Below are 25605 nucleotides of genomic sequence, written 5' to 3'. Positions count from 1 at the left end.
GCTTTATTTGAAACCTGAAGCATAAACACATCCAACAAGTGTTCTCAGAACAGTTTTTAGATTGTTGATCTGATAGCAGACGGACATTGTGAGACGCTGATGTGGACTTGATGCAAACTCTGAAATAAAATCTGATTTCATTAATTATGCAAAGGAAAAGTCACTCAAAGTGTCGGTGGATTTTAGGGTTAGTACAAAAAAAACATGTTTTCTCACACTTACATTTGATGGTATCAAGCTATGCTAAAGACAATTGTTTTACTTGTCTGCATTTTTAAATATCCATCTCTTTTCAGCCCAAAGCAAGAGAGTGGAATGGCATTTTGTTTGGGTGCCCACAGTATTGAGAAATAACTTATTATTTGATAAGGTACCGGACGGTACAGCAGCCATTTAAATGAGCAAAACTGTTATCAACCACTGCTGTCGCAAAATGACGAGCAGAGAGATGTTGGTTTGGCGAAGCAACCCAGCGGGAAGTATTTTAATGAGCTCAAGGCGACATGCAACAAGTTAAACAGATCCATCTTTCTAGAATATTTAGCATATATTTGTAGTGTAAAGGCAGCCCTATCAGACCTTTCATCAATCAAATCAGTGGTTGAAGTCAGTAAGCAGAGCCCTAAGCTGTTAAAAGATGTTATGTTCTTTTGGGGTGTCCCTCACGACCATGCTTACCAAAAGAACCTGGCACACGATTTACTCCGGTTGGGTCAATAATGACCTTTTTCAGAACCCGCTTGTCATTTGTGAGAAGTTTATGATGCAGTTATTATTCCTTCTATTATTGCCCACATCCCCATTTCTAGGAAACATCTGTTACACAACAAAGTATCATAACAAGTTACATAACTGTTTCTTCTGAAAATATGATTTTCTTCAACACCACATACAAAAGTATAGTGTGGTCCCCGTGAGCCTGTAAAGAAAACAGTGAACACATTGAATGTCTTTTGCCTTTAAGTGCAGGTCTTAAGATGTCGTCACATGTACACTCCAATAACTTGCCAATTCATGGAGAAAAGCTGTATATTTTTCATCACGTTTACATCCTGACCCAAGTTATCACTTACTATCAGTGCAGCCCAATATTGTGTCTGACAGACAGAGTAAGAGCATCTCCATGTCATCTCCATGCTTCTATTTGACCAATTAGTATCTCAGTACACATTCAACTTGGTTAACCGTGTCTCCTTTCATATTCATGCAGCCATGATGGCTTAGACTGACTCGTGACATGTTGCCGCCCCCCCCCCCCCCCTCCTCCCTCCCTCCGTCGCCACCGAGCACCGCACATTCATCCCTGCACATCAAAACGATCTTCATGGGCAACAGTCAGGATGATCACGCAGAGCTGAGTTTGTATGTGTGAGCATGAGAGAGTGGTGTTCCTTTGCCTGTGAAAGATGGGAGGGGGAGACGAAGGCAGCCCAGCAGTAATTAGTGTTGCCTGTCATCCCAAATCTCCATGGTGATGTGTTCTGTATGCCATCTACACCTTTGGTACATAATCATGGAGGCACAGGCGAGCAGGAGGCTGTGACTGCTGGTACACAAGACAGGCCACCAGCCTACACTTGTGTCACCACTATAAATAGCCGTAAAGTAGGTGTTACAGCGGCAGAGAGACAAACAGCCGATGTGCAGTTATTGGGGAAAAAGGCAGAATCCATAACGTAAGCTGTGAATGAAATACAAATGGACAGAAACGACAAGGTCTTATCTTCAACACCGCAAGGGGGATTTTAATTTATATTCCTGCATAAAAAAAAACACATGCATATATGATACATCACACGCACACATCTGACAGTTGGAGTGGGTTAAATTCCATCACAGCTATACAGTCCATGATGGGGAGACATGAAACGGAGTGTCCTTCTTCATCGCATCTAAGTTACAACAGGGAAAACAGGAAATTAGGCAAAAAAGGTTAATTATCTAAATAATAATGCTTCCTTATTGGCGAATAGCCATTTCATGGTGCATAAACATGTCATATACAGAAGAGAAAAAAGTTAAATGGAGGATCCAGAATATGCTGTGCTACATACGTACAACTGTGCTTATACATACTTACAGACCTCTGAGTCAGCATAGAAACGGAGCTGGAGTCTAATGAAGATGAAATGAACTTTCCCTTTGTTTATCAAACATAAGGCCACTCTGGTAGACCATGAGGAATATATTAAGTGAAAGAAACACCACTCCTGCCGCTTCTCTGCTGAAACGAGTAACAGGGTTTCTAAAGATCCGACACAACCACAAGTGTTAAGGTACAAATAACATTAGCGCACACATTTAAGCTCTTTTACTCAACATGAGTGGAACTGACGGCATTGCACTGTTTGTATTTTTTTGGACTAACGATAGAATTAAAAATGTACCATGTGATCTATTCGAATCTACATTTGGTCTTGACTCAACCAGCAGTGAAGCCTCGGTTGTATACAGCTAACGTAACAGACAAACAATACTGTTCCATTGTTTTCTTTTCGTTTGTTAAACTCTTATTGTACAAGGATTTACAAACAATGTGTTGCCTGGGCAGCATTCATACCCCTCTGGGGACCTGCTGTGTCCCAGTGGTCAGTGTTAAAAAGCAGTGGCACAAACGAAGAACTCTGGCTCTGTTTGGTTCAGGATCAAACAGTGATTTTAAATTCTCCTCTAATCCGAGTTCACAGGAACAGCTTTTCTGTACAAACCCATATTCACAAGTCTTTGGGTGTTCTTATATGACAGGTAACATTTATAGACTAAAGACATTAATCCAAATGACGATTATGTTGTATGTTGTTTATAGTTCTCAAACTGACACTTCTGTACACACCGTACGAATCCAAAAGGTGAAAGATTGAGAAAATCACGCAAACAAATCTCATGAGCAATTTACCATATGGTTAGAGGAGACTTGCTGTCAGTTAAAACCCATGAAAAGTCTTCCTCTCCAATATTGACTATTCATGACTATATAAGTAGCAGTCAAAGTTGACCAATAATAGAAAATAAAGTTTATGATATACATTAAAAGTTTACGACTGAAAACTATTAATCTTCTTCATCAGCCCTGTGTGAGTAAGACTTGGTCAGATTTGATTGACAGTGACCAAACAACCTACAAACTGTCATCCAATTCAATTGTAAATCCTGATCGGTGCACTGAAAAACATGACATCATATTTTTCTAATTGAGCCTCCCCCCCCCCCTCAAACTTACACACTATTCCAACGACGGCAGAAGCCTGTGTGTTCATGTCAGACCCAACAGGAAGCTGATTAATCAAGCCCTTTGTTAAGACCCGTCCACTAAATGCTGAACATTAAATGGTAACCACTACATTGTATAATGATAGATCGCGCAACACATGCAAAATGCTCCGAAACATACAAATGAGTGTACACATGTGGTAAATCTCCGATACAACTGAACAAAAAAACCTTGTCTTGAATGAAGAGAACCCCCTCTGCATTTCATCCAGGACGAAAAAGGAGCTCCGCACAGCATGTGCTCCTCCGAGAGCTCATGCTCTTTCTCCTTTTCGTAGCCAATCAGCATCAGGTCAGCGTGGTGACCTCCGGCTGAGCGTAGCTCCCAGTGGCAGCGAGGATGTCTTTACACGGCTCTGTTAAGGAACGCAAAGAAACACGGCGATTTATGATCTGAGCATGACAGACCAATAGAACATAATGTTGTTGTAGTGTAATGAAATATCTCTGCGAAATAAACGCTGACCCAGTTCATGCTGGTGTCCCTGTCAACTAATGAATCCTCTCATTATTAGTTTTAAAAACCCAAATCGATGCTTTTAATCTGTAAAATGTCATAAAATAGTGGATAGAAAAAAGCCGTTCAAAACCCAATGAAATAAAATGTACAAAAGAATGATTATTTGAAGATAAAAATGGTTGTTTAAAATATCCCGTTGAAGGAGTGTTATTGTACCTTCACTCCACAGACGTTACTGCTACTGATCTGAGCTTCAGAGGCCAGCAGAAGGCTTTTGCTCTGACCACCCATGTTGTTAATGGAACCGTATTAGGGGCAATCATCCAGAGGATTCACTCGGGAATATGGCGGCCCATCAGAGTTCAGGAGGCTTTGCACTGCTCGTCTGCTGCTTCCTTTTAGCAGCACTTGAGCGGTTTGCCACACCTTCACACACGCATCATAAGCAGACGGGCTGGCGGTTGTGACATCGCGAAGGCAATGCACATCCCCAACAGGACGGTGCTTGCGCGTATAAATTGTGACAGCGAGTGTTGCAACAATGCTCCATGATTCTCTGTGACGGCCCTAATCGCTTCAAATTCACCAGCATTCTGTTCCCACTGCAAGGCGAGCGTCCATTTCCTGTCACTGAGAACCATCTGAGCGTCTTCAGACCTGCTGCATCCATCTGTCCGTCTCTCCGCTTCCTGCCATACCGCTCTGGTGAAATATGATCCATATCTTATATCCCGTAACCCTGGAATTAAGCTAACACCATCCCTTATGGGGATAGCTCTGAAGAGCAGCGCCACTGTGTCATAATCCATCTCCAATCCGACCGGCTCAAAATGGCTGCCATCACAAAAGGCAGCCTGTTGCATGTTGGACAGAAACAAGGAGATTTCCATTTTGAACTCTGACACAACAGTTTTAACACCGTTAGGAAGCAGTGAACGTCGACTTGAGCCTTTTTTGCAGGTGCACTACAATGTGTTGTGTCTGTAAAATATTCCCCTAATAGACTGGGGATGTCATTATCCACATGTCACCAGACATAGGGCTCAGGATTGAATTACCCCCTCCTCTCTGTCTCTCTGTCTCTCTCTCTCTCTAAAATTAGTTTTGAGGTGTTCTGGCTTTGCTTAGCTTCTTATTGTTTTCGTCTCTGCGATCAGAAGAAAGCTTGCTTGGCAATTTCATGAACTGATGAGATACTTCAGCGTATTACTAGAGAAGTCAGCGTGTGATGATTTGTGTTTCTTTGTTTTTGTGTCTTTCCCACTGTGACTGAGGCAGTGAATTTTATATTGACAAATTATTTCCTCCCCTGAGCATCATAACATGTTGACAAACATCCTTTTTTCTCATTTATCAGAAATCTGATATAGCTGAGCCTATTTTGTTTTTTTCCATCTGCATGTGAGAACCATGAACCAACACCAATCTCCAACACTCAACACATTCAGCGATTGGCGAGGCTTTCGACGAATATGTTCAAATACAATTTCCTTGTAATGGGTTGTCGAAAAAGGGGGAGGAGTCTATAATCTTATAGGAGCCAAGCTGCAGTAAGTGCTCCATTTATGTGTCGTTTTCTTCCTCCACAGTGATGTGCTAATGACCTTTGGGAGAACAAATGCATCTCTGTAAAGTGCCGTTTTGCAGTGTCATTGTGCCGTTTGTGGACGAGAGGCAGGATGTTGACGGGGTGGGATGTGTGCTCAGGATGTCAGGAATTAAACCACAACAAATATAGACCCTCTTCCCACAAGAGGCTTTTGGATACTTTAGGAAGCTCGGGTGTGAGATCCAGCAGCTTTATTTTATTTATTTTCCCACGTTACCTGCTTCAGACAGCTCCTCAAATAGTCAAAAATTAAAGAATATTGGTGTTATATAAGTAATCACAGAGAGTCGGGGGTTAAAAGTGTAGAATGCAATCTGAATGTCTACAGGATGACCAGGATAATCCAACCTGTGTTACAGATACCTGTACATGAACTTCAAAGCATATGCTTGACTAAATAGGGCTTTTCTTACATTTAGACACAACAGGTTGTTTGGTATCAAAATGTAAAAGCTACAAATGTGTCATTTTTGCACTTTGATATTTGTAATAAGATACAACATGTTAAAGGTGCTACATTTGACCTTCAGAGCACGTCAATTGCCTCCACACGGCTCTCACTATGGCCACTGAGGCTCAGCCGACAGCACATAGCTAATGGTGCTACGGTCTCTAACAGTGCTAACTATAGCTAAAGTGCCAACGGAGCTAATAACAGTGTTTACCAGAGGGGGGATCAGAAGGCCTATGATTTGCTTCCATTATCTGCTGGGACGTCATTGTAAGCTGTAACAGCCGTATGAGAGCTGTGAGAGCAACGGCCGTGAGCTAACAAGTGGGGAACTCTCACATGAACAAAAAGCTTGTGCGGGCGGCTTGGCTGTGTCAATAAAACAAGCAGAAGCTCAGATTACAACACACACAGAGGGAGAGCGACTTTATTCTCTGTACGGAAATATTACCCCACTTTATATTTACATAGAAAATGATTATTTGCTGCTATATTAATGCTCTGAATATTGCAGAGACAACTATTAATTAGTGAACTTTAGAGAAGCTGGTAGGATGATTGTTTCATACCTTTCAACAGAGCCAGGCTAGCTGGTTTTTCCCGCTTCAGGTCTAAGCTCGGTTAACTGTGCTCTGGCTGGAGGTTCATGTTTGGAAAACAGACGTGAGAATGGTTTTCAAAAAGTGAACAACTCCTCTTAAGTATCTATAATCTGTCAGGATCTTTACTAACTAACAGGACGTTGTTGAATAAACTGTTTAATTCCCAGAGAGCACCAGTGGAGGGACAACACAAACACCTTCTGAAACACTAATATAACCACATTTGAATTTTCTCAGAGAAGTACATTGAAACCACAGTGCAGAAAAAAAGCAACCGTACCAACAGTAAATGTGTATATCCAGATGTGTACTGGTATGTAACTTACCAGTATGGGCGTTGGGGTCTCCAGGGGTTAGGAGGAAGCAGGTGGCCTCCATCTTGGTCTTGTCTCGCCCTCGAGTGCACCGCAGGGACCACCTTTCACTGGGGGACAGCGGCTGGGTCAGGCTGCAGATTTCCTCCTCTGAAAGGGCCACATTTGCATCCCCGTTTTGTTTGGAGTCTGACAGGAAGACAAAAACACACAGAGACGTAAATGCCAAAGCTTTTACTGAGACCGCCCCGAGTGCGCAGACAAAGGCAGAGGTATATTGCATAAAATCTGTATTTCTCTGTGATGAAATTCAATTTGTCTGAGATGTAACTTGATTGTGGTGTGCGACTGTCTCTATGAATAAGCACATTTCATCTGTCAGACAAACAAAAGATGAGAAATACAGTGGCTGCTATGTTATAATTAGCTCAAGACTATATTTATCATTGATGAAACAAACAGCATAAACAAATGAATCTTCGAAATTCAAAAACTTGATGGATACATTCTATAGACGGAAAAGGGTCACTTCATCCAAATTACAAAGAAAATATTTTGTAAATTACCTCCAGTAGTATTTAGTCATGGAGATAGTTTGGGGTTTTATTTACCCACATTTCTGCTTTAATTCCATGAAGGTGAATGTCATTTTGTATATATAATTATTATACAATATAAATTATGAATATGAAATCGAAAACATTTTCAATATCTCTCTCCAGCAAAAACATGGATAACAATTTGAAAAGAGAATATTTACATGATTCAAAGTATGGACTATGGATGGTCTTTGGATTATTCTTTCACTAAGTTACTAGGACAACGTTTATACTTTAAATTAAAAGGTAATTAATCAATGATGTGAGTGCACAACAATTGAGAATTAAAACAAAGTCAAAACCACGGCATGGCTCCGTACCACAAGGCAAGCGAGAACATTTTGTTTTTCCTTCTATAATTTGGGTGAACTGACCCTTTAAAATTGCATTGCAGCCTGACCTGAGCGGTTCCTGCCGACGCTCTCCTCGGCAGCCAGCGGGCACGTGTCGCTCTGAGTGCTGTCTCTGTGCGAGTTTGTTTCCGACTTCCCAAACGAGACCGAGTCCGTCGGGGCGTCTGGGTTTGGGCTCGGGTTGTGCTTCTTCTTCTTTTTCGGCAGCTTCTGTTTGGCCATGGCCAGCGAGTAGTACATCCCAAAGTTATTGACGATGACGGGGACCGGCATGGCAATGGTCAACACCCCGGCCAGCGCACACAGGGCCCCCACTATCATGCCCAGCCATGTCTTTGGGAACATGTCTCCATAGCCCAGCGTCGTCATGGTGACCACCGCCCACCAGAAGCCGATGGGGATGTTCTTGAAGTGTGTGTGTTCTGAGCCCGTGGGGTCACTGGGGTTGGCGCCGATGCGCTCCGCGTAGTAGATCATGGTGGCGAAGATGAGTACACCCAGTGCCAAGAAGATGATGAGGAGGAGGAATTCATTGACACTGGCCCTCAGCGTGTGGCCAAGCACGCGCAGGCCGACAAAGTGCCGCGTCAGCTTGAAGATCCGGAGGATCCGGACAAACCGCACCACGCGGAGGAAGCCGAGCACGTTGTTGGCCGCTTTGGACGACAGACCCTTCAGGCCCATCTCAAGGTAGAACGGCAGAATGGCCACAAAGTCGATGATGTTGAGCGTGTTCTTGATGAAGACCACCTTGTTTGGGCAGCAGATGATACGCACGAAGAATTCAAACGTGAACCAGACCACACAGATGCCCTCCACCACGGTGAGGATGGGGTTGGTAACCATCTCATGCTTCTCCTCACTGTGTGTGACGTTGTCCACGACAACCAGCTCCGTCCAGTTATGCAGTTCATTGAAGGCTTCGTGGGTCTCCATGCAGAAGGTGGTGATGGACAGCATGATGAAAAAGAGAGAGGCAAACGCCACTCCCTGGAAAAGACGGGGAAAACAAACAAGTAAAAACATTTCATGCTTCCAATAAATTAATATGCAATCAATTGTGTGTTTATTATGTCAGATATTGTTTTGGGCAAAGGCTGAAAACCTTTGGCTGCGTGGCATTTGATTCCAGAAAACTTTTATTCCATCCATTCCTTCTGTAATTATATTATCAGACTCCTTTTTATCTCAATTACAGTATCGCCCATGAAAAGACATTGATGTGAAAGCAGCATGTTTTGAGGGATTATTTTCAGGCGGAGGCAGTTGGTGTGAGATGATGGACAGCAAACAAAGAATAAACACTGATATGAGGACACTTACGTCAAGCACAAAGACATTATGATAAGACACGAGCGTTGACAATATCAAAGGAAGGATGCATGTTAATTGTGATGAATAATTAAATGTGAAGTTAGTTTTTCACTTAAAAGAATGAAAGAATGTAAATTAAACTCATATGATGTGTAGAAATTGACCCCTGATATCTTTAAATATGCTGACTGTGCAGAAACCAACAGGACTTCAATATAAATATACCATATTCAAAATATACAGCAGTGGAGGGCTACACATGGAAACACTTTACCAACCGTTACAAATGCCAGCAGATGCCAGTATTCTCCAAATGGGAAGAAAAATACACCTTAATCTGTGTTAAAGTGTTCAGCAGACAGTGTTTACAATGTTCACCATTTCCATTTCGCTGGTTAGCTGGCATGTGCTAGTTAGCGCGACACATAAAGCACAGCTGAGATTGATTGGACTGCCATTAAGGTGTCCGAAGTGTTGGAAAATTAGAAACATTGACATAATGATGGCGCTAAATGAGAAATCTGGTGTCCACCAAAGTTATGACATTTCATACTGAGGAGGAAATTAATCCCAAGCAAACAAAGTCCTTGAAATAGTCTGGACCAATGAGCTGGTCGACTGACAAAGCCGTCTCTCAATGAGCCACGAGCAATAAGAAAAGTATGAGTAATTAATGAATGTAAAAATGCAAAAATACACCACACATTGTTTGCTCCCTGAATCCAAAACAAATGAGTGTTGTTGATAATTAAGAAAAGAAAAGGCAACCATGGTACTGTCTTTATGATGCCCATCTGGACGGACCAGCCCCCTCAAAAAAAGAAAACACATAATCAACCTTTGTCCTTCTACACTGCCACTACACCACCTCAAGACATCCTCTTACCTGCCAGGAATGTTCTACTGCCACTATAGTTTTTTTGTTTTTTGTTTTAAGGACTTGGGAGCCAGGATCATTTCCTTTTGAGAAAACAGACCAATTTCAACTCAATTATTGCCACGAACACATCCCCTGAATCATGCTGAGAGGAAGCATGAACCCCATGAGATGGGTTCGGACAGCAGGAGGCGCTCACATGGCGCCAACACTGACTTATGAAACAGACCATGGTGCTTCTGTGTGAATTGTGTGTCACATATATCACGCAGGGATGAGCGCAGCCTGCCTACACAGAGCGGCTCGGAAAAAGAGACTCTGGAGTCAACTGTCCTGTCGACAGGTTCATCAAACATATTTCACTGAGTGTTGCCTCTCGCAATTACAATATAAAAACACAAATGATCGCTGTCAAAGTACAAATCCATACAAAATGGTGAAATGTCATAGTACATTGAACAATGTGGCTGCATGGCATCCTCTTGATCCCAATGGCCATGCCCGTCTGTGTTAATATTGTGTGCCAACTCACACCAGATATGCCTTTACTGTTTACTAAAGCCGTGACAAATTGCAACGCCTCTCCAACCTTTAGAATATTTCAGCTGGATAAATATGTACCTGTACCCTGCGTGCACTCGGCTACCTTTCCCCCCCAGGGCCCTCTCACATATCAATCTGCTCTATCGTGTTTGGGTTAGAGAAAACAAATAAAGCATGCGATGTCCAATGGAGATACTAACTCACCGTGGAACAAATAAAATCAATACGAATGGGACAGCTTATGGAGTTGAAAAAAAAATACCAGCTCAGTTTCAAAACGGTAAGACTGCACACGGTACGGTCTGCACGCGTCTGATCGAATCTCTATTGTGTGCACCCAGATAATGTGCAGCTTTCTACCATGACAAGCTTCTTTAACTCTGTTCCTGCAGAGCTCGTAGGTGCTTCACAGCTCTGATCCCCCAAGATGCTGAGGACTGAGCTGCAAGACAAGAAGGAGGAGCTCAGAGTCCCCCCTGTTGAATGGACACGGCCCCCCTGGGCATCGCTAAACCCACCAACTGTGGCGCTGAGTCTCAGGGAATATCACAACAAGCAAACAGAAACAGAAGCACATAGCTGGATGAGTTACTTATGCAGCACCTCACAGCGGCTGAAGATGAGGATCGTCACCACGTAGAAGCAGAATCATCTTTTGGCCGAGTGAGTTGCACATACAAGGAATCTGGAAGGATTGTAGAAGGATTTTGCGATACTGAATTAGTTTGAAGAGCCTTTCTTCGGCGAAAATGAATGAGAGTACTCATTTACATTCGCACAATTATAGTATACAGTCATCGCCAGATGATTAAGGTGGGCTCCAGCGAATAGGAGGGTTCGGCCTCCGGTGAAGCACCGCAGTAAGACAAATTATGGAGTCAATTATTCAAGATATTCAGCAAGTTTATCATCAGTCATGTCTGGACTACTAGTCCCACTATGGCTTCTTTACTTGTTGCAGCTGAATAATAACCTGAATAGTGGAGCTCAGTGTTACTATCCAAAGAAGAAATTAGAGAAGGAGTTTGCAGGAATAAGTTGATGGTCAGACATATAATGATGAGTAATCGATGCAAGCTCAGGAGCAATAAGGAATTGGACATTTCTTAATCAGTGCCAATATGTACAAATACATTTATACTGTGTGTTTGGTTAAACACACCTCTTTTTCACATCTTCAATGTGTCACATGACTAATTTAAAGTATTTTAAATCGTCCCTCAATGCACTGCAGTCCTTGTTTCTGCTAGTTCTGTTGGGGGCCGAGCAGACAGACAGGACTGTGACACAGTGGTGTCAGCAGACACTTCTTTTCACCTGCCAGCAACGAGCTACAGCAAGCAACATGTGGGACCTCCATGATATCAGATTCAGCTTCCACCCACCAAACATCCAGGAGGTTGAAGTCTGGACACTTTCACACTTGCAAAGACAGGCGCTTGTGTTTGTTGGAAAACAAAAGCCTCAATAAATGAGTCCATTGTGTAATTTCAAAAAAATCTGTCCAGCTGTTTCCTCAATCTCTGTAATCATCACAAGTGACATTCATTATTTCGATGGGTATAAATAAACATCATCACACTTTTCGGGCTTTGACAAAAACACATCACACCAAAAAAAGTCTCCTTCGGTATATGAGAATAAATCAGTAGCCACCAAAATAAAAACTGATACCAGTTGCTTGTGATGAGCCCAACGGGCCTTAACAGTCAAATGAAAACGGCCTCTTCAAGTGCTGAACAGAGCACGATATTTGCAGCCAGGGGCACCACTGCAGGGAAGAGGCTGGAGGGCCCTGCATACACAAGGACAACTTGCTCTGCTCATAAAAGGCTGAACAAGAAAGTCATCACAATAACACCACAGCCTGACCTCACACAAGCCAGTGTGTGTGTGTGTGTGTGTTTCAGTGGGTGCCAGTTCTTTTTCTGAAAGTATGTTGGCGTTTGTAGTGAAGAATTTGTCCCTCCAGCTGTTTGATTTCATATTTATTTGCTTGAGTCCATGTATGCAAGTGGTTTTCTTGTTCAGTAAATTGTGCAAAGTCTGTATGGTTAATTTAAGGTCTGAGACCACAATGTGACCAAATGTTTACAGCTGAATGGTGGAGACTTTAAACCAGGGATGCCAGGGTGAAATTGGACAGGGGGCCAGATGTTTTTCAAGTGAAATCTCAGGAGGCTGGATTACACTTTCGGACTGAAAAGGCCAAACACTGACTCAACACATGGATAGGTAGGCTATTTGAAATTATTCATGAAGGCCTACACATCATTAAGAAATTGCATTGGCACCAAAATTGCCTCACAATGAGGCCTACAATTACATAGCCTAAAGCAGGAGACAGTTACCCTCTAAAAACGTAACATTTTCCTATCCATGCAAGTAGCCTACATATATAAATTAGAAATGCACCAAATTAGACTAGGTGCCAACAAAACACATTTCCTATAAATAACACAAGTGTAAACAGTTTTATTATATTTTTTTAGTCTTTATTTTGTATTGGTTTAAATTGGGATTACATATCCCAAACATATCATAACCCCCCACACTCACATGAGATAAATTCATATAACAATTCATATCAACAAAGCACACTGATGTCATCAAATTCATATAACAATTCATATCATCAGCTGTCTAAAAACATTAAATTGGCTCAACAACAGATGAGGCACATTAACTTTGCCAGTCATCACCAGTCAACCCCAACTCATATTTACACACACCCATATGCCTATATGGCACCAGCCTTGCCATCAGTCAACCCAACCCCTTTTATTCCCTCCCACCCATATCACACTGGATTATGATAAATGGGGAGACCAGCCTACTTCAGCTACTTGTCGAAGCCAGACACCTTTTAACTTTCACCAGCTTGTCCATATCGGGGGACAGTTTCTGGGCAGTGGCTATTTTCATAACATCATTCAGATGTCCGTGCGTCATTCGATTGCGCACTTTCGATTTGTTAATATTCATCACGGAAAAGGCCTGCTCACATAAATATGTTGTCCCAAACATTCAAAGTATTTTACCTGCAAAAGCCGTGATCCTTGGGTACTGTGGTGGCAAGGATTGATAGAATGATTCGATTGAAAAAGATGCATAGTTATCCTTCAACGGTGCGCAACACTGCAGTTCTATCAGTTCCATTTGGATCGCCTCTGGGACCTCGGAAGCGTCAATGGTGAATGGAGAGCGAAAAAGCGCAAACTCCTTTTCCAGTTCAGTAAAAACCGTGAATCGATTGTCAAACTCATGCCTGAGTCCGGAAAGCAAGTTTGCGTACTTGTCCATACTCTGGTGATTGACAGGCTGAGATTTTAGACAGGGGAAGTGGGCTGCATTGTGCTTGGAGAGCTGCGTCTTCCATAACTCCAGTTTACTTTGAAAAGTACGAACACTATCATAATACTCTGTGACGAGTTTGTTGCGGCCCTGCATAGAAACATTCAACACATTTCGGTGTTCCGTAATGTCCACTAAAAAGGCAAGATCCCTGGTCCATTCTGGGTCGTCCAATTCCACCACAGGCTTCCCTTTACCCTGCATGAACTCGACTATCTCTGTGTGTAGTTTGTAGAAATGTTTGAGCACTGCGCCTCGGCTCAACCAACGCACATCGGTGTGATAGGGAAGGCCGTGATGAATGTCGTTTTCCAATACAAAAGCGTCAAATTGCCTATGGTTAAGTCCTCTGGCTGATAAAATTCACAGTCTCAATAACAACACGCATGACATGGTCCATTTTCAGACTCTTGCAGCACAAAGCCTCTTGGTGCAGTATACAGTGAAAGTTCCAGAATACTTGCTCTGGATTAGCCGCATTTACCTTTTCTCTCAATTTCACAACTACTCCTGCCTTCCTTCCTATCATAGAAGGCGCGCCGTCGCCACACTGACAGCGCGACTCCAGTCCACCTCCAGTTTGTCCAGGGCCCCGACAAGGCTAACAAACAAGTCGTTAGCTGTGGTGGTGTCTGTCATTGGCACGACTGACACAAACTCCTCAGTGACATTCAGGGAAGCATCCACTCCGCGAATAAATATCGCTAATTGGGCTACATCAGTCACGTCAGTGCTCTCGTCGAGAGCAATAGAGAATGCAATCAATGAAGGACTTAACTTGTCTTTTAGTTGACTCTTCAAATCACCAGAAAGTTCTTCAACTCTCTCCGTCACTGTAGGCCTCGATAAGCTTATGTTAGCTAAAGCTTGTCGCTTGTCAGGACACACTAGCTCGGCTGCCTTTAGCATGCAGGTCTTGACAAATGCACCCTCTGAGAAAGGCTTGGATGCCTTAGCAATTTCCCAAGCGATGATGTAGCTTGCCTTCACTGCCCCTTGAAATGAAATGAAATGTATTGTCATTATAGGTATAACAAAATTGAGACACTCCTCTTTCAGAAACGGTGCAGTAAAAAATAAATAATAGTTGAAGAAGATATGTATAAAAATAAAACAAACCTTCGTGTGTATCTCGACATTTGGAGAATACTGCTTGCTGTTTCTGTAGCGATGATGCTAGCTCGTTTAGCTTTTGAGTCCGAAGTTGCCCTGTGTACTCCTTGTATTTCTCGGCGTGAGTCTCGTAGTGTCTTTTGATGTTATACTCCTTAGCTACAGCCACTTGTTGAGAACAAATAAGACACACGGGTTTGCCTCCGACTTCCCAAAATAAATACTGTTCCTTCCATCTTTCCTGAAAGATGCAACCTTCAGTGTCAACCTTCCTCTTTTTTGAAAACGACATCTCGATCAGCACTACCGGGGCTGCTTCAGCTGAGGCGGGAAGAAGCAACAGACCAACTGACAGATTCCACCGAAAATTTTAAAAATTATATTAAAATGAAAATATATATTCTCCCCTTATCACCCGCGGACCGGGTGTGACGTACAGTGGGGCCGAGTCCGGCCCTAGGGCCGTAACCCTGGCACCACTGCTTTAAACACAGTCACAGTGAGTGAGTGATTGCCATCATCTCTCTTTGCCACCAGTGTTTCCATGAAGGTTCGCTGAGCCGGCTGAAGGTGATACATGTTAACATGCAGCCTTTTGTTTTTAATATCCTGGGAATGTAAATGTAGCTTCTACAATCTTCTGGTTTTTGTGAAGGTTAAAGCTGATTCATTTATTTCAGTACAATAACATTTGAGGTTCTCCGTTTCATGCTACATGTCCGTTATTTAAATGTGTATTTTGCTACATTATCTTTACAGTTCCAGCTCTTAGTAGGCCTGATGATCTGATTTAATTACCAATACATTTCACTCCATCACTATTGAAGTGGCTGATGAACAATCTACATTTGCTGATGAAGACCATGATATCTGATTGAAAGCTTCAGAAAAAAATTGACAATAGATAGTTCCACTAATCTCTCACCAAGCCCATTTCTACGCAGAACTTATTTGAATTTTTCATATTCACATTTTATACATACATTTTGCAAATAGACCATCAGAACGTTTACCTACTAATGTTTTGAATGTTGGACTTGTACTTTCACTTCAACCTCCAGTGACCAGGAGCTAGAGGACGACTGGAGAAAGATCCACATTTAAATACTTCATACTTATTTGACATATCTCTCCTTCTCAAACATAAAATAATACAATACACTGTTTACAGTCCTTCTGTGGTTTGAAGCTGATAAAACAATATTTATTCTGACCAATCTGCTTGAATATGCTGTTACTTAATGCTCAATCTGAAAAATAATTGTGTAATCAAGGATAAATACTCAGGCTGTTTAAGGGTAGGATTTAAAAAAGGCAAAATCTTTGGTTTGGTTGATTTAAGATTACATGTTCAGTTATATGTATGTATTGATTTGATTTTCTCTACGCCAAACTCACAATAAAACATGGCCAAACTATTTTCAGCCAACGGTTTAGAATTGACAGAATAAACAGCCGACATAATCTCACAGGATTACATCCCTCTTTCACTGAAGACTGTGTGAGAACAGTTTCCTAACGAGGCTGCGCTGCTTTGATGATGTGTTAAAGAATCAAATCCTGTGATCCAATCACAGAGCAGCAGAGAAAGGTGTCGGTGCTGTGAATGTCGAGCCCGGAAGGCTCCTTTATTATTTATCAACTGGGTGTCACACGGAGACGAAATGGGATGTGTGAGAATAGGTTTTGTATTTAGCAAGAAAGACTAAATGAGCTTTTGATGAGGATGTGGTGACTGATGTGATTCCCTGAAGACAAAAGGTGAAATGGCCATTTTTATTTCTTACTACGGTTGTAAGTATAAAATCCTGGCTCATACAACATTATTAAAATCTGTACGTCTACAACTAATCTAAACATGATTAATGTTGCTTAATACAAACTCAGATTCTCTCACACACACACACACACTTGCACACACACACACGTGACTTCCTTCTCTGCTCATCACCATAAAAAAATATGTAATCCGGTTACTTAATCAGAATGCAAATGTCATTCAATAAGAAATGAAAGTGTAAAATCGTAACACACAAAAACACAACAGCGATTTCTATTCTCAAATTGATTGGTTATTGGAAATGTCGACTCCAGATAATATGAATCAGACCTCAACAATCACACATCAGTGAATCTCTTGGTCTCACAACAAAGACAAATGGATTTCTCTCTCTGTGGGATGAAATGCGCTGCTCTTTTCTGTGGGAAAGGCAGTTTTAATATCTCACCACTGATAACAACTTATCGCGCTTTACCAGAGCAACGGATAATTACAGGCAGCAGCGCTGTGGAGCATGCCAACACAAAGTACGCATGAGGTTGGTGGGAATATTATTAGTTTTGCAGATATTTGATCATATAGAAGAAGTATTGTAAACATTAAGTTTGACCTGTCGATGGCACTCGTAAAGTCAGGAGATCAGCAACGTGAAAATCTGGCATCGGCAATTCATTGCGGAGACATTTCATACACACACAAAAAAAAGTCGGGGATCACCATAAAATCTCCTGATGCCCAAGACGTCCAACAAGGACGTCACATCATACAAAGTTCATCTCATGTGAAAGTAAACACCCTCAAATTAAAGCTGAGCACTTTCATCTTAAAACAATCCCTGCTCTAGCACATGCTGTATACATGATGCTCTCACGTCTTTTAATTTCATCAGAACTGTCTCTATGAGTAGACTTCCCCAGAGCTGCACCTCCAGTCTTGGTTAACAGTGAGGAGGATGTGGCTGAAATGATTACCTTCCCTCCTGCTTTCAAGAATCACATTAAGTGAGCTGAGCACAGAGGCTCTTTGAAATAAATAGGCCATAAAGGTAACGTGAGTCGAGAATGCACTCCTCTCCGAATGCACCCAGAGCAAACATACGAGCAACAATCAGCTGCAGAGGAAATGGACAAAGAGCATTGTGAGCGGGTCAAGATGGATCCGTCCTCGCTCGTCCTTGCTTTGGTCCAGATTAACATCGACAGTCCTGACGGACTCATTTACACATTTTTAGCGGTGAGAGACAGACGTGATGATCTGGCAGCGCGGTCATCTTCAGATGGACGCTGTGACTTCTCCAGTGACAGCCGGCTAATGCCACCTGGACGGCAAGCTAAAATAAACACCACTTGTATTGTGACTGGGGTGCAGTAAGAACCTTCTCAACACGGCGGGAGCCTCTCAATAGACCATTCAATCAGAGATTAGAGTGAGCATCAGCCTCTCTCTTCCTGGACTAAAAGCATTTTTTCTTTTCTTTTAACGATGAAAGCTCCTGGCCCTTTGCCCGACGACTCCTGCTCGTGACACTCGATACTTGCCCTCATGTTTACTTCATTAAGCGCTCTGCTGCTTTTGTTGCAAAGCCATTAGGCAGAGCTTACTTTCAAATGCTTTGAAATGGCTGTGGAAGACATTGGACCAAAACTTATTTTTATTTACAACATAGAAGCATTTATTTCATCAAACGACTAAACAGAGGTGTATCGTGTTCAGCGCAATTAAATATAAAGGGAGATTGATCTTTGGGGGAGTGTACATCTTGTGAATTGATGGCAATCTTTAATGAAATCTACAATGTTGAGTGTCTCAACATTGTAGATTAGTTTCTTAATGTTGTAATAAATGGATGATGCATATATTTTAGACCCCGTTCTTCTGTTTAACATAAAGCATGATTTACTGCACATGATGCACACTCCTGCTGCCTTGCAAACCTTCGTGATTAGAGAAGCTTTGAGAGCGACCCTTGAACGGGATGTGTGGGAACACTTCAGCACCACAGGGTTTTTGTCATGAAACAGCATTTTCTCTATTTTCAGCATTCTGGTAAAATGTCGACACATATTTAAGAAAGAACTGAAAAATATATATATTTACATGACTAAAAGCAACATTTAGTTTTTGGAAGAGAGTGACACATTTTACAAATAAATAATCAACAGCTTCAACTGGGATCTAAATAAACACATGTGTCATGACTTCTAACTATTAAAAAACAGACGGGTGGAGTAACAGATGAGAAACTGAACGAGCACAAAGATACACCGCATTATATTAAATGTTCTGTTTGGGGTCCTGGGGGCCCATAGTCCTTTTCAACAGCTCACAAAGAAGCCCTTACATTGTTTTATTTGTTATAAGTTTCATACTTTTTGTTTTTCATTAACATATTTCTGAACAGATTACATGTTTCAGAAGGCATGGACCAAGAACAAGGTCAAATCTATTGGTGCTCCTTTTCTGTGACTCGTCTTGTAAGTACTTTAGAAACAGCATTACCCCTCAGCAACACCACAATTGAGAATTGGGAATTGTAAGTTTAATAAATAGGGAGTTAGACCTCTCCGGGGTTTACCTGACCCCCCCCCCCTCCCCCAAACCCAAAAAAACTAATTCACAGATTAAAAGAAATCAAAACAATTTCAGAAAAGCAAATTGGTTGATTTCGCAATTCTTATTATTTTACACACATACAGCAGTGGGTTCTGAGTGAACCCAACAATGAGGAAGTTAAGCCAACATTTACAGCACACCTGAACAATCCACCCATTAAGTATGTGATTGTTGTCCTGAACATCAATACGCTATTGTGGTTAGGATTTCCACTATATGTGGAACCAGTAGAAATGGGATTTGCTCTCAATCAACAACAAGTGCATCACTGAGGTCCACGTCTGCTGCTGGTCATACAGCCGGGCTCACAGTCGGAGCTCCAGGTCACCCAAGGGTGTTGGATGGGGTCGAGTTAAGCGTCCTTACACAAACAAAGGGTTCAACATGTTTTATGCAATCGTTTATGACTTCCTTTGTCCAGACGAGAAGTACACACAAGTATGTCGATAGGGAGCAGTACTTTACGGCCATATAGTGTTTTTGTGTTTTAATCTTAATGCATTAGAACATAAGCAGTTTGGTCACAAGAGTATTCTGCATTTTATTCTCTTTGTTTTATCATGTTTACCCTTATCAGTAACGCACTCCATCTTTTGTGTTGTTCCTATTTGTTTGGTGTTTGATTTTCTGTTGGACTGTTAACATCAAACATCTGAACAAATGTTCAGATTGAATTCGTAGTTGATGAGTGGGGGAAGTTAAATGTCTGTTCCTGGAAATAGTCAATGAAACAGATGAGATGATATGAAAGATGCAGAAAACAGAAGTGAATAAAACCCTTTCCATACAGAAGAACCAACTTGAGCCTTCTTTCTAACTTGAAAAATTAAAAGTCACAGTCACATAGATATTGTTGCCAGGTTCAAATGATTTAGCAATTAATACGATTCCTATACTTATTGGTGAAGTTGAGTTATTAGGTTGGATGATTTTACAACTAAATAACTGAGCAGTAACCTTCAGGCCACTGAGGAGTAAATAGAAACGAGTGCACTGGGCTGGTAGACCATACGGAGTAATGCTATGTCGTCATGTGATCCATTGTGTCCTGTCTTGATTTTAGTTCATCTAAATATAATTGAATTGACCCTGTGGACAACGAACTATGAGTTGGACTAAAACAACTGTGTGAAGAAATCCTAATTGAGAGGAGTCAATGGTAAAAATTGTGACGTGAAAAGTGTAAATACAAACGCAGATAATTCATCCAGCACACTTAAACCGACCTGAGGATGAACATGTAACTGGACTTATAGGGACACCTGTTGATTAGGACAACACATGTTGAATAGGACAACACCTGTTGACTAGGACAACAGATGTTGACTAGGAAAACACATGTTGACTAGGACAACATCTGTTGAGTAGGACAACACATGTAGGACAACAGATGTTGACTAGGACAACAGATGTTGACTAGGAAAACACATGTTGACTAGGACAACATCTGTTGAGTAGGACAACACATGTTGACTAAGACAACATCTGTTGAGTAGGACAACAGATGTTGACTCGGACAACATCTGTTGAGTAGGACAACATCTGTTGACTATGACAACACATGTTGACTAGGACAACACATGTTGACTAGGAAAACATCTGTTGACTAGGACAACATCTTTTGATCAACAACTGTTGATGAGGACAACATCTGTTGACTAGGACAACAACTGTTGAGTAGTACAACACCTGTTGATCAACAACTAAATCACTTGCTGGTGTTATGGTCTCCCGCCGACACGCGCTCCCTAACGCGGATAAGACACCTGTTGGACTCACCCTGGCTGCTCTGGACGAGTACGGGTCTTCAAACAAAGCCCAGACCTTCGGCAGCCAAACTTCGCAGCAGCCCCTCGACCTGTTGGGGGAGTCCTCGATGCCGAACCGCCTCGGCATCTCTCGGTCATCCTCGGCCTCTGGGTCCGGCGGTTCGAATGTCTCCAGGGCCTCCTCCGCGTCCCGGTGCTGCCGGTAGGTCATCCAGCAGCACGGCTCCACGTCGGTCTCGTCGATCCCCCAGTACGCCAGCTCCTCCTCGAACAGCGGACCGCAGACGTCGGCGGGGCAGTGCAGCTTGCCGGTCCGGTAGTAGTTCAGCACGTAGGCGAAGACGCCCGGGTGTCTGTCGAAGAAGAACTCGGCGCTCGGGGGCGCCGCGTCCGAGTCCGAGCTGACCTGCGGGTCCGGGTCTACCAGCCATGCCAGGCGTGTCCCCGGCAGGGTCCTGAGGGTGCTCTTGTAGGTTTCATGTCGGGTTCCGCCCACGTTGATGATAATTTTGTCCTTGTCTTCCCCTCTGTACATCTCCTCCTTCAGACATATTTTAGACGGAGGTTTGTTGCCCGATTTGCGGCCCCGGTAAGACGACACGCACACCGAGCTGATCATCGAGACGGACCGTGTGGCTGCTCGGCCCTCCGGTAAAAGAAGCGGTTGTCCACTCGCAAAACGATCAGAAAATGAACTCAAAGTGCGCCCTCATTTCTCAGCCCAGTCCTCATACATACGGACCTGCGCGCCTCATTCAGCATCTCCCAAAAAGGAACAGCCTAATAATCTAAACAGCGGCACAACACAAACCACCTGTTGCGAAACTCGATGTGATTTTCAATGTTTTGGTCGAATAGATCACACAGTGTGACTTCGATTAATACTTCCAGATGTTGAACTTATTTCCCGCTTACAAAAACAAGACTGTGGCGACACAATAATTGACCAATTACGCGCCGTATAGGCTACAGTCCGTGCCTATAAGATGAACCTGAAGAAACATGTCACTTCTCAGACCTTTTTAGACAAATCATATCCAAACTCTGCAACGCCAAAATCCACAATTATTTCGGACAACTTGTGTCTCCTCCATACAAGATGATGAAGCCTGCCGATGATCCAGCCGCGCATTTAATCGCGCGCTGACATATTCCCACCAATTCTTCCAGTTCAGCTCGCGTGCCAGAGGCGAGGTTGTTTTCCAGCTGAGGATCTGTTGCTTTCTTCACAAGTGGCCAACCTTCCTTAGCGAGACAGCCCGGTAGGATGGACTGTGCGTTCAACAACAGGCTCGACAGTTTAACCCTTTGGCTGCTGGCGAAGGCTGGAGCATTATCGAACCACTCCCTCTAATTACAGCGAGAGGAAGGGCTGATGAAGTGTGTGCGTTTGTGTGTGTGTGTGTGTGTGTGTGAGAGAGAGAGAGAGAGAGAGAAAGTGAGAGAGGCCCTCAAGTAATCTCTTCTTGGAGACTACAAAACTACAAATCTTAAAATTACGATTCATGTGCTAAAGAAAGCCAATGGCATTAAAAAAGTACAAACCGTGGACAATATTGGAATTGTGGGGTACTGCATTGTACCTTTTGCTATTGCATGGATAGTTCAGGTACAGTTTGTCAATGGCATGTCCACTCCAGCATGTCAAAAAGGGCTTATTGCTATACGTGCACAACCTGACTGAAGGACTAGGAGGCTCCCACTTATGGACTCAATAGGCCTGCACCGGGCTGAATATTTGCTGATGTTTCACTGCATGACAGCTAAATATCCTTTTAAATTAAGCCATTTCATCACTGTTTGTATTCGGATTAATGTTAGCATAAACTTCCAGCTGCAGTTCAGGTGAAAGAAACAGGTGTGATTTTAATGAGTAGCCCAAGATTATTAGAAATAATGTTGTTATTGAGCAACTAAAAAAGTGAGATCCAACAGGTAGGCCTCCAGTGTAAAGAAGACTCCTGATGCTCCTGACACGAGCCAACATCGACCCCTACTGGACACTTCAGTGAACAACACAGGGGACCGGCTGAACCATTCAGAAGGCAAGATAACAAGGAGGGGAGGGAGTGTCCAATTCATTAAGTTAGGTAAAAGTAGAAATACCACAGTAAAAAAGTGAAAGTAAAAGTATCATAATACGTCTAACACACAATAAAAAGGGGAACTTGACTGATTTTAAACTTCAGTCCTTTGAGAAGTTTGGAGGAAATGTTAACGTTGTAAAAAGAAATAATTAAAAAAACAGACGATCTCTGGATTTATGTACTTCTTAAATTGTGCATCGTGTTATAATAGCAATGAGTCGGTGCTCTCTCTCTGAGAACGTAAATATTATCAGAAAGAAATCCTCAAAGTATGCCAAAAGTAAAATAATGAATTGCAGAGTGGAAGCTGGTAGTCTGACATATTAGCTTTTGATCTGCAACCACTGATGATGTGTAACACTTTAAGCTCCTCTACACAAACACTGCATGGTGTTTTCACTTGGCCTTACAAACAGCTCTTTGTTGACATGTCTCTCCCTCTTGCCTCTGTTGTGTGTGTGGCATCATTAACTCCCAGTATCGCTCCACCCAATTTACACCTGAGGTCTAATCAACCAGCTTATTGAAAACACCTGTGTGGGTGTGCAGAGCTTTTAATTCGCAAAGTAACAGCTTGATAGGTCAACATGTGCAACACACGTAAATTGTGCGTTACAAGAACAAAGTAAAGAGAGTCATATAATCGTAAGTATTTTTATTTTTTATTATTTATTGAAGGCATCACATAATTTTGGCGCTGCTCGCTGGTAGGCCTACAACTTGGCCACAACCGGCGTGCACAGCTTCTCCAGTTCCTTATCCTCCTCGCTAACCTTTCCTTTCACGTCCTCATCCTCGACACTGCTTTGTGTGGCAGGCGAATAACTCAAGTGAGTTCTTTACTGCAATAGTCTACCTCTGCACATCGTCCTCAGTCTTGTACCATCCGCTCTATCTCCTCTTTACTTTGCTCCTTGTCATTGGTGATGGTGATTTTGTTTTATTTGCCGGTGCTTCAACGGCGGACACATTCAGAATGCCGTTGGCGTCGATGTCGAAAGTGACCTCCACCTGTGGCACTCCTCGGGGAGCAGGAGGGATACCCGTGAGCTCAAACTGGCCCAAGAGGTTGTTGTCCTCGGTCATGGGTCCCTCCCCCTTGAACACCTGAATTGGTACACCTGGCTGATTGTCCTAATATGTGGAGAAGATCTACTTGGAGGGGATGGTGGTGTTCCATTTTATTAAAGGTGTCATAACTCCACCTGCGGTCTCAATGCCCAGAGACAGGGGAGCCACGATCCAGCAGATCTTTATCAAGGCCGTAGGGCGGCGATGGCGGCTGCCGTGGTTTGTTGATGATCCTAACATTCAGTCCTGAGATCACGCCTTCGTCTCTGGTGGCTTGCCTCTGAGAGTCATTGAAATAAGCTGGAACTGTGATGACTGCGTTTGACACTCTCTGTCCCAGGTAGGCCTCGGTGATCTCAGGCCTCGGTGATCTCCTTCATTTGAACCAGGACCATGGAGGAGATTTCCTCTGGTTAGAGAACTTGGTCTCCTCTTTGTACTCGAACTGGACTTTGGGTTTTCCGTTATCGCTGATCACCTTGAAAGGCCAGAGTTTCATATCAGACTGGACGACGGCGTCGTTACACTTTCTCCCGATTAGCTGTTTGACGTCAAAGGTTGTGTTGGTGGGGTTCATGGGGACCGGGCTCTTGGCAGCAGCTCCAATGAGCCTCTTGGTGTGTAAAGGCCGTGGCTGGGAGTGGTCCTGTTGCCCTGGTCGTTGGCAATGATCTCCACTGACACGAGAATAGGTGGTGCCCAGATCAATGCCAATAGATAGTCCCCTAGCTGAAGACATGTTGCTTGTTGCTTTCGAGTTCCTAAACATTATAAAACTGATCTAATAGTAATCAGACAAAGGTAAAATGTGCAGTTAAAATTAAAGAGCCACTGACTGACATTATAATCTCATAAATGTCTCTTCTATGAAAATATAACATCAATGTATACATTTATATAAATATGAACTCATTTAATTAGTTATTTAAATGTAATAATACAATTATACTACCTCTTTCTATTTGACAACATATATAATAAATGTCCAATATCACACGAAGTAATTATATTATTATTATAAATACGTACTAAATTCAACTGCTTCTCTAATGCACTGTGAAATTAACTTCATACCACCATTAATAAAGACATACATAAAGCAGAATTGATGCATTAGTAATGGTGTTTTTGAGTTATGGAACTAGTGGCTTAAAACAACACCTGAGGATACCATCACAGATATGTCATAACAGCAAGTCTGCACTGATGTTTCCTTATAAATACCTTTTACAAAAATATGGAAATCAATTGCTACTTACTTTCAGCGATGACTTCTCTGTTGAGTTTCCTCGTGGCAGCTTGTTCCCGGACCTGACTCGGGCCCTTTGCTTTGATCGTTGTCGCCAAGCTTCCAGAAGCTCCCAGACCTCACACATGCACTACCATTCAGCTTTATTGGTTCAAAAAACATTCTGACATGTTTTAA

General features: G+C 42.6%; 1 protein-coding gene and 2 pseudogenes across 2 annotated transcripts; all 3 read right to left on the bottom strand.

Annotated features, from left to right (window-relative positions):
- Positions 1–1717: 1717 nt before the first annotated feature.
- On the bottom strand, positions 1718–22291 carry kcnc4 (potassium voltage-gated channel, Shaw-related subfamily, member 4). 2 transcript variants are annotated; one of them, XM_056422062.1, is made up of 4 exons: positions 21032–22291; positions 7706–8648; positions 6719–6895; positions 1718–3626 (listed from the first exon to the last, which is right to left on the bottom strand). In XM_056422062.1, the coding sequence occupies exons 1-4, from the start codon at positions 21638–21640 to the stop codon at positions 3559–3561; spliced, it is 1797 nt and encodes a 598-aa protein (XP_056278037.1). In that variant the 5' UTR covers positions 21641–22291; the 3' UTR covers positions 1718–3558. The 2 variants fall into 2 exon arrangements, with proteins under 2 accessions (XP_056278037.1, XP_056278038.1); XM_056422063.1 differs by lacking the exon at positions 1718–3626 and having other exon boundaries at positions 6816–6895; positions 7680–8648.
- Positions 22292–23821: 1530 nt separating this feature from the next.
- On the bottom strand, positions 23822–24194 carry LOC130198948 (heat shock 70 kDa protein-like; annotated as a pseudogene).
- A 127-nt stretch (positions 24195–24321) lies between these two features.
- On the bottom strand, positions 24322–25555 carry LOC130198947 (heat shock 70 kDa protein-like; annotated as a pseudogene).
- Positions 25556–25605: the final 50 nt, after the last annotated feature.

This window comes from Pseudoliparis swirei, chromosome 9 (genome assembly GCF_029220125.1).
Source record: "Pseudoliparis swirei isolate HS2019 ecotype Mariana Trench chromosome 9, NWPU_hadal_v1, whole genome shotgun sequence".
Classification (NCBI taxonomy): Eukaryota; Metazoa; Chordata; class Actinopteri; order Perciformes; family Liparidae; genus Pseudoliparis; species Pseudoliparis swirei.
The sequence above is the reverse complement of the archived record's forward strand: the minus strand, read 5'-3'. Positions and strand labels throughout refer to the sequence as shown.